The sequence below is a fragment of the Lingula anatina genome, chromosome 1 (assembly GCF_051362555.1).
Source record: "Lingula anatina isolate TDL-2025a chromosome 1, LinAna3.0, whole genome shotgun sequence".
Lineage (NCBI taxonomy): Eukaryota > Metazoa > Brachiopoda > Lingulata > Lingulida > Lingulidae > Lingula > Lingula anatina.
The window spans coordinates 66362745-66372713 of record NC_141767.1 but is presented as its reverse complement, the minus strand read 5'-3'; the positions used below and the strand labels follow the sequence as shown (position 1 = coordinate 66372713).

Sequence of the window (9969 nt, the reverse complement as noted above, 5' to 3'; positions counted from 1 at the left end):
GCAATATAATTGTTCTTTTTAAATTTTATTTCTTTCAATTTCCCTCATCGCTGTAGAGATATTTCAAATATCTAAAATAATTGAGCTACAGAATTTTAATCAGAAAAAAATATATAGTTTTAGCCAGGGTTTTACAGTTTTGCTGATTATTTTCTCATTGTGGGTGGGAATCTGTTTTGTGAAATGGAAAAAAAGCAGTGTCAACAAGAGTGAAAAACATGCCTTCTGGAGCTTTTACTTTGATTATATGAATGAAGCTGCTGAAGTGGTGTGTTTTTAGATGTTATGTGCCATGTTATGCCATTAATAAATAATCTTTTAAAATAAAATAAAAATTTCTTTCTTTGCAAATTCTATTCTACATTGCATAAAGCATTGGGCCATCTCTCTCACCCTCTAAACCACTAAGTATAGTATGCATTCAGTGCAGTGCTCTCTTGGATCCATGTTAAGGCCCAGCTTAAACTGCCTTAGTTTCCCCTAGTAGTAGTAGTGGTAGTTTGCAATCAAATCCATATTGAAATGATGATCCAAATAAACTTTATCATCAGAGATACGATTTTTCATTAGCTCTTATTACATATTCCTCTTGTTATAATTAACGCAAAGTATGGTAACATTTTTTAATTGGAGCATATACTGTAATAACTATCAGCTTGAAGTATTTAAAAGTGCGATATTTGATTTTGTTCACGCTCGGCTGTCACCTTGATTGGATTGTAAACGGTTGTCGTAAAATCGCTAAATGATATTAAAACCCGGTGCATAAAGTTGAAAACCTCCTAGGACAACCTTAGACTGCCACATTAATTCAATACAATGCAAAAATAAACTATAACAAGTGGTTTAAGCCTTCAAACCGAATGTCGTAAAGTCCCCATATACCTCCATAGAGACAATAAAATAGAAGAAGCTTGTGAAACAAGAAAAATCCAGTTCCAACATAATAATCGAAATAAAAATACTGCCGGGCATCGGAGCGGCCTAAAACTTGGCACGCTTACCGCTAATACTGCAGGCTACATCATCCCGTCGCTCGTTTGTAAATTCCGTGCATGGCATACGCACAATCAAACCGTATATCCAAATTCCACCTCTGATGTTTGAATTGGTCCTCTCTACAATCCAATTCAGGAAATGACGTAACCGCAGAGGTCGCATTGTCCAATGGCATGGCTTCTTTTTCGTAATGGTAGGTTAGAGAGGACCAATTCAAACATCAGAGGTGGAATTTGGATATACGGTTTGATTGTGCGTATGCCATGCACGGAATTTACAAACGAGCGACGGGATGATGTAGCCTGCAGTATTAGCGGTAAGCGTGCCAAGTTTTAGGCCGCTCCGATGCCCGGCAGTATTTTATTTCGATTATTATGTTGGAACTGGATTTTTCTTGTTTCACAAGCTTCTTCTATTTTATTGTCTCTATGGAGGTATATGGGGACTTTACGACATTCGGTTTGAAGGCTTTAACCACTTGTTATAGTTTATTTTTGCATTGTATTGGATTAATGTGGCAGTCTGAGGTTGTCCTAGGTGGTTTTCAACTTTATGCACCGGGTTTTAATATCATTTAGCGATTTTACGACAACCGTTTACTATCCAATCAAGGTGACAGCCGAGCGTGATTTTGTTGTATAAATAAAAAAAAAACTTTTTTGAAGGATCGAATGCTAAATTGTTTCAATATTTTGTACATGTTCTAGTAGCTTTCAAAATAATTATATTAGGTCTCTTCTGATATATACACTCTATCTAGACACTTGTATTATTATTATTATTATTATTATTATTATTATTTTTTTTTTTTTTTTTTTTTCATGAGCAATTAAATGGGGGGAAACAAAATAAAACCAATTTTTCCAAGGGAATGTAAATTTGGTAAATGTTGATAAATTACTTATTTTTTCTAGAAGTTGCAGTAAGCAATTTTGGATAGCAAATGGAATATAAACAAAAGATTAGATGCAGCCAGCTAGATTCTCCAGCCTAGTGTTTTTTTTTCTCCAGTACGTGTTTTCTCCGGGGGCGTCTCGATAGTCCGAAGGTTCATTGGTCCGAAAAGTGGTAACGTTTTTCTCGATTTTTTAATCAAGGGTTCATTGGTCCGAAGGTTCTATAGTGAACATTCGGACCATTGAACCTTCGGACTATCGCTACGGCCCCGTTTTCTCCAGTGTTTTTTTTTTTTTTTTTTTTTTTTTTTCAGGCGGAATGAGATATACGTAATATCAAACATACCAATAACGCAATTTATCGAAATAATTTCAGAGGGTGTTTTACTTAAGCTAAATTATTTTTATTTCTACCAAAAAGCTCCTGGATTTAAACACCGATTAGTACGCACTAGCACACTTTACATCACCCGGAAGATTCATTTTGCCGGGAAGTGACGTCAGCTAAATTGACATGCTAATGAGTAAAGGTCGTGACCTGTTGCTGCATTATGGGATATACGCGTTAGTATCGAGTTTCCATCGGGGCCATTTATCCTGTTGTTGCGATTTATATTTTTACTGTTTTCGAAAAATCTGATGTTCCAAAACCGGTGATAGGATGGACGAAGATACATTCAAAGGTAAGAAATCAAATTTTTGTGGTGGCATCCGTTCGTCGTACGTACTTTAACGGAGAACAGTGATGGAAGTTGACGGTATTCGGGCACCTGCACATTTGAACGGGGATGATTTGGCTTTGAAGAAGCCGCATTGAAGTTAAGTATTTGACACAGTTCGTGCAAACATGTTGGTACTTTATCGAAAATCGTGTTCAGTGTAGAGATGGGAGCGTAATTCCGAGATTTTGTCAATAAATTTGTTAAAACTAATGTGTTTGCACAAAAAATGTGGAGTGGGGGGCAGTGCCGAAATGCATAATGGCGGACATTATTTGCAGTCATTGTTTCTTATTAACAAACGGCCTATAGTCATAGATTTTGTGAACAAGTCATTTTTTTTACAAATCCATGTCTTACTTTCTTATTTTTTTGGAATTTCAGCTCCGAGGGTCAAGAAGTCAAAGCGCGAGTCACAGGTAAGTTGAGACCATATTACATTGTCGACGATGACTGTTCTCTGGCAATGGCCGCCACGATATCAAAGAAAGACGTAGTTATTTGTTGACATTCATTCGTTCACCAGGGTTAAACTGTTGGTAAGGTGTGGTGGTAATATTGGAATTGCAAGAAAAATTAAAAAGATCCATAGGTTGTCTCATTAAGTCGCATTATATGCCATCTTGTAGTCCTCGGGAGTAAAGGGAATCTTGCTTGTGGATAAATAGTGTTGTTTTCATGGCTATCACAAAGTGGTGCAATACCAAAAGGGAATGAATCTATTTAAACGCATTTGTGAGGTTGACTTTATGGTGTTACTATAATTATTCACTGAGCACATCTCTCACACTTTGAAATAGGAGGATTGATAAATCTGCTCATTTTTCATGAAGCAGCAATTTTACACAAAATGGCTGCCCTCACTTATTTTTATCTATATGTAAACGCTGGTTAGATTGCTCCAAATATTATTATACTGATAGGGCTATACTTTGCTTGGGTAAATTTCTGTCTTTGTCAGCCAGATGTGTCTATACTGTAATGTAGACAGTGGTGTGGATAGTCAAAAAATTGTTATACCTTTTTGGACATGGGCAGATTATTGTAGAAGTATTGACTGCATCTAGGTTGACAACAGTTTCTCAGGTTGTGGAATTTTCCAGTGAAATGACTGGAAAAATAAGGTGGGAGACTTTACCAGTAATTGACTTTAAACTAAAAAATTGCATATTTTATGATGGCAGAAATGATCTCAAAGGTGAACATCGCATAAAGTTGTGTTAGGTTGCTTTTATATGGGGTTTATCCACTTCTGCCCTTTGTTCATTTATGTTTTTGCTATAAAACTTCTATACAAATAAAGAATTTGATTGAATAGAGAGAAGTGAAGAGATTCCAAGTATTTCATTTTCCCTGCCCTTGATACACACATTTGCACAGTTAACAAGTCTTGTTTTTTACAGAAACCGTCTCTGGGAGTCTCTCATATCTTTATTGTACAAGGAAGTATATATAGAGACTATGTAAACTTACTAAGTAACTGAAAAACAATAATACCATCATGACAAAAAAAAAAAAAAAAAAAAAAAAATGGGAGAGGGAGGAGGAAAAACCAGGGCTTTTTATTCCATTTGGACTAGTCTACTTAAAATGCCGACCAAGCTGATAATAGTATGCGCAGCACGTAAATCAATTTACTACCTCTATACAGTTTTGCATATTTACCTTTATTAAAATTTTGCACAAAATACTTTTAAGTAAAGATGCCTTAACAGTGCATTTAATGTAAATATCAAGTTAAAATCCTGAACTCTTATTAGATTTAGAAGCATGTGCATGGAAACTCCTGCAACACTGTAACTTGCCTGCCAATGTCAAATCTGCAGCAGAGCTTTTACCCTATCTGGGTCAGGTAGTCTGTACCTTGGGTATTGTTTTAGACGGTAATGTTCCCAGCTGTCATTTACATTGGACTCTATATGGACATATTCCTACGGCTACAACTCAATGTATATACTTAAGGTTTTATGTGAATGTAACATTCAAATAGGTTTAAGAGTTAAAAAATAAATGTGTCGTGTATCTAGGGCTGCAAAATATCAACTTAAGCACTGATTTCATGTTAGACATTTGCTGTTTATGTATTCAGAGCATATATGGATATGGGACAATGTATACAATGCATATATTAAATGAATTCAAGTTTTGCCAGCATAATATGATATCACTGACTTAGTGCTAGACTGTTAATGGCCTTGTCCTTGGTTGACTGATTCACATATTATCCAATCATATCCACTTTCTTAATTTCTCATCTGTATTAGTTAATCTGTTCTTACTTGCCGTAGAACCATAAATCTAGTGACATTTGTCCTATTGTTTCCTTGTCAAAGGCCTGAACAGCACACTGTTTATTCAGTATTTTCAAGTGGTTTAAACAGTGTGTATAGAAGCTCTGTATTGATCACAATGCTGTAGTTGAAAACAAGTCTGTAATCGGGTACATGCTGGCTGTGCACTGTAGATGTCTCTGTTACCTGCACGCTTGTTTACCCGTCCTTAAACTGAGGTCCTTGTTTACTTCAGGGATGGAGTGTCTTTTCAACATCTCACCTTGAATACTAGGTTATTTCTTGCTGGAAATAGAGCAGGAGTTTTTGTTAGTTAAGAGGCCTCAGGAGGTCAGACACTATTATATCCACTATGTATATGTATACCAATGATATAGTGTCACCCAGGACATCAGTCACGTCATGCAAGGAGCGTGTCAGCAAAGGACAAGTGCTTACTTGGATTGACATTTACCTGATTGGAGGGGACATTCATTAAACTTGGATCTAGTATACTGGCTGGATGTGTGGGAAGACTATTCATGTATCTAGACCTTGTAGTGTAAAGCTTAGCATCTCTTGATCAAAACCTGAAAATAACAATCAAAAAAGATCAGACATGGAGATTTTGTCAAATGTCAGTTCTGAGGTATGGAAGAAAAGTTGTATTTTTAAGAAATGTCTAATGATAGTTTTTGATAAGTTTGTATATAGAATGTGTATGAGTTTGGGTATAAAGTGTGTATTTGGGATATAAGTCTATGGAAAAGATATAAAGTGTATTTTCTTCATTTTGATTTACAGCATTGGTATGGTTCCCCTAGTCCCAAAAGACACAGAACCAAAGAGGATTTCTTCACATTTTGCAACATAGTCCTAGCTTACACACAGTATGAGTCATACAAACAAGAGGTTAGTGAAATTGTTCTCATGACATTTTCTTATTTTTATCTCAAAATGCCTATGTTACAATTCTGGTTAGTTTTAAATTTTAATTCTAGTTTTCTGAATATTGAACTGACATATTTTCAAAAAATAAAAAGATATTTGTGTAGATTTTCACCTTACCTTAGTCCATACTTTGATCACCATAAAGTTAATGTTTGTAGCACTATAAACGTGTTTCTCTCGATCAGCTGAGCTAACCTTCCATTCATATGACCTTGACCCATTTAAAAGATTGCATGATATACAGCCCACAGTAACTGTCACTTAATCCACTGGGATTTAATTGTGGAACAGAGAGATACTATTTGGGCGTTTAGATAAATGTTAAACAACTATGTAATAAAATACACCAGAAAATTTCTTATGGTGGATTATTTTGTTTTTAATGAAGAAAAATATATGATTATTCTCAATTGTTAGGAAAAGATAAATAATATTATTTTCAATCATGTGGACTTATAACAAATGATTTGTTATCCTTCAGGAGCTGCGAGCAGCTCACAATACCAGTCCATTAGACAGTGGGGGCAGCACTGCTGACAGCTACACCTCAGAATCCACCTCAAGTTCCTTCAGTATGTTAGGAGGACAGGACCCAGACAGACTAGTGGCTATGGGTAAGGAGTGGACAATAGTTTTATACTTCTTCTTATTGTAAGGTGTCATTGATGGGTGTTTGCAGTCAGGAAAAATAAAATTCTAGAAAGAAATTCTTTGTGGGGATGACAGTCTTTCAGCATTATCTTAATTCTGATATGTGAATGTTTGTTATCTTGTAAATTATAGTAAAAATTGGTTTGATGAAAAAATGTGGGTGGATTAGATGGCTGTAGGGGATATGGAAGCCAAAAAATAGGATGGTGTTGGTCAGTGAAAAGTCAGGGAATTTTCTTTTCTCAACTAAGTGGTAACCTTGGGCACCGCTTCAGTAGATCAAAATGATAAAAGGTCATGTTACATTAAAACATGAATGCCCTACTGAAAAGAGATCAAAGTGTTAGGCACTTTTCTTAATCTTGTCTGTTTTGTGTACATTTCAGATGACGAGGATCAGGACTTAATCACATGTTTTTGCATGAAACCTTACGCTGGCCGACCAATGATAGAGTGTTCAGAGTGTAACACGTGGATTCATCTGTCCTGTGCTAAAATTCGCAAGAGTAACATCCCTGATGACTTTGTATGTCAGCAGTGTAAAGACTCCAAGATGACAAAGAGGAAATCAAAACGAGCACGGAGTGAGAAAAAGTATTTGAGTGAATAGGTGCAGTTTTCTGGTTGTGTCCTTGGAATGCAAGGAGAGTAAACAATGTCACTTCCATATGCTTATTCACAAGAAGCTTTTTGTACATAAAATGTATATAATATATATTTTGAATTACACAAGTTCAGATCACATTGGTGACCAAGCACACTTTGGGTGAATAGCCAGTATAGAGCTTTCCCCCATGCATAGAGAGGTTACCCAGTGCTGAGGAAGGCGCTGTTGACAGTCCTGTATAAAAGTGGACACGGGTTGTGTTTGGTGTACAAGTTTTGTTCAACAAACAGTTCAACTGCAAGCAGAAGCTGCTGTGTAGAATGTGTGTAAGTAATCTTGGATTTACTTGCCGTATTGAAGTAGGGGAGACCGGTGAAGCAGATCACGTGTTCAATTGAAAGATTTGACCTGCTATGCAAGTTGGTGTTCCCACCATTCAAGGAGCAAGATGCCATGGTGCTGATTGACTTTGCCATGAATTCAAAGTAATTTTCAGGGATAGAATTATCTCGTTTTTTTTTTTTTTTGTTTTTTTTTCTTTGAAAATGCCTTTGGTATAAATCCATATGACATTTTTTTTTAATTTTCATTTTGATAAATACCTTTGATAACTGTGTGAGAAATGGGAGGCATAACTTACCTGATACATTTTACCACATAAACCTGGCCTTATATTTGTTGTTTAAACCTAGATCTTTTCAACAAAATATGTACATACATGACATACGTTCACAATTAATGGTTACCCTATTCTCTGATTCACATCTTGTAGTCCCATGTAGAAATATCAGTGGTATTAAATAGTCATGTGGGATACTGTTTTAAGGCTGAATGTTGTTTATTAAGTTATTTGACACCAAGTTCTTTGACTGCCATATACATTGTGACAGTTAGCATGGTTAGGGATCTGTTTTATTCTTTTTATAGTGTTTAAATTTTTACTGGTGCATTTGATGAGGTGAAAGTATTAACTTGCCTGGGAGCCATTTAGTGTTACAGTAAGACCCACCATCGTGATAAGGGGCCTAAGGGAAAAATTATTCATTTTAAAGGGTGACACATGAAGAAAGGGCATGCATTTAAGATGTGATAGGGAAACTGTCCTTCGAGGTCAGCTGTCACAGCCTTAAACCGTGTTTTTTTATCTGCACAAAGTAATGGCAAGTGTTAATTATGGTGATTTGTTGCAGCTTGTAGCTGTTGTTTTTGATCGGTGCAGGGTTAAGATCCGATGTGCTCAGAAATCAATACAGAGACTTGTTGCATGAACGTCAGCCTGGAGCTAAACAAGCTAGCTGGTTTGTACTATAAGTAGTATCATTCTTGTTTTAGGGCAGATGTAACTGTTGTAAGGATTCTACAGATTTTATACAGATCTCGATGAATTTGGATTATTGATGTGTATTGTTTATAATCCAAATTTGCAATTACTATTGAATTGTGTGACTGCTGAGTCCCCAAATGAATCAAATCAGTCATCAGATGTCTCTGCATTGTTGTGATACAGTAATTATGGTCTTGAACCTGGATATAAAAATCACTTAATTTAATGTAATGGTCAGCGAAATCAAATGACTAAATTTTTAAAAATAATTATTGAGAAAGATCAAATATTATATATGGGAGATTTTTAAAGGTCAAAATTGAATACATTAGACTGCATTTGTGCAATCCCTATCACTAATAATTTTAGTGCAGTACACAAACATTCCGGAGGGATGCTTGCAGCACAAAATGAATCTTACTGGTTGTAATTAAGCTTCCCTTTGTCGAACTTTGGACTCTGAAGGAAGTTTTTTCCTACATTTGTATTAAGTATAAATATATTTGTTCCTAAGCCATTGTATAAGCAAGCACCTTGCCAGTGGCAGAATGTAGTTATGTATAAGACGCCGTGGCAATGCAGTGGGGTGACTGTTAGGAATTCCTTTTGATCTCAAAGGCACCAAGTAAATACACTGCCATAAATACCATAGTCAGTACCTGTAAAGTATTTTTTGTCATTTTTTAATACACGTAAATACTGTTATCAGTCACCAATTGGTTTGTGTTCCTTGACAGGTGCATTAAAAAGGTATCTCAGTTTTTAAAACTTTTGGTTTCTGGAATATGAAATGAGATAACTGACGACAGCAGTGATCTATTTTAAAACAAGACCACAAAACTGCTCATTTAATGACATTTTTGATGAATATGAATTTGAGATTTTTCCTTTTACTCAACATTAAATTTCAGCAATATATATTAAAACAATACAGATGAAACTTGGACTGAAGACGTTTTCTTTTCATCTCTGGCTGGATCAGAGTTAACAGTGGTGAAAAAGTTGATTTATCATTAAAAATATTTGATTAATTGCCTATCCGCAAATGAAGGATCTGTTGGATTCAAAGTACAGCTCTCCTAGCAGTGTAATCTCTGGATTTTTCATGCATTAATGGTGACCCTTTGTACTTTGGGTTAATCTGTTCAGGAGTAACCTGTAGATGACTTTTCCTCTTGACAATTTCAAGGGAAAACCAAATGTGTACATTTTTAAAAATCATGCAGTGAAATGCTGCAGTACACCTGTAAAAATGTTTTGTAAGATAAATAAATGAAACATACAAAGTTGTGTTATTTTTCTCATTGACAGGCATTTTCAAAAGGATGTTTACTTAATGGGATTGTTCATAAATCTTTTGCAGAAAGTAATTTTTTGTGGCATGTCTGCAGTTAATTTAGTGCTAATCGACTGACAGCAAAGCTGGCAAATATACAGAGGCAAAGTAGTAAAAACCATTGTGTACTTATAACATGAATAATCATTGCAGTAAATGTTGAAATAAACTTGTCCAACTAAAAATTTATAGTAAATTTAAGGACAGCTAGGCACT

At 35.4% G+C, this 9969-nt stretch overlaps 1 protein-coding gene and 1 long non-coding RNA gene across 3 annotated transcripts; one reads left to right on the top strand and one right to left on the bottom strand.

Annotated features, from left to right (window-relative positions):
* Positions 1–2413: 2413 nt before the first annotated feature.
* LOC106151751 (PHD finger protein 23) lies at positions 2414–9703 on the top strand. 2 transcript variants are annotated; one of them, XM_013525143.2, is made up of 5 exons: positions 2414–2578; positions 2999–3033; positions 5689–5796; positions 6317–6449; positions 6873–9703. In XM_013525143.2, the coding sequence occupies exons 1-5, from the start codon at positions 2557–2559 to the stop codon at positions 7094–7096; spliced, it is 522 nt and encodes a 173-aa protein (XP_013380597.1). In that variant the 5' UTR covers positions 2414–2556; the 3' UTR covers positions 7097–9703. The 2 variants fall into 2 exon arrangements, with proteins under 2 accessions (XP_013380597.1, XP_013380606.1); XM_013525152.2 differs by lacking the exons at positions 2414–2578; positions 2999–3033 and adding an exon at positions 5371–5533.
* On the bottom strand, positions 4161–6080 carry LOC147764896 (uncharacterized). Its single transcript, XR_015332120.1, has 3 exons — positions 5953–6080; positions 5360–5474; positions 4161–5190 (listed from the first exon to the last, which is right to left on the bottom strand). It is a non-coding gene; the product is annotated as an uncharacterized LOC147764896 (long non-coding RNA).
* Positions 9704–9969: the final 266 nt, after the last annotated feature.

Excerpts from the sequence above, each read along its gene's own strand:
- LOC106151751 (XM_013525143.2), top strand. The coding sequence starts at position 2,557 with ATGGACGAAGATACATTCAAAG. Across the intron at positions 5,797-6,316 it reads ATGAGTCATACAAACAAGAG|GAGCTGCGAGCAGCTCACAA; the intron begins GTTAGTGAAATT and ends GTTATCCTTCAG. Across the intron at positions 6,450-6,872 it reads AGACAGACTAGTGGCTATGG|ATGACGAGGATCAGGACTTA; the intron begins GTAAGGAGTGGA and ends TGTACATTTCAG.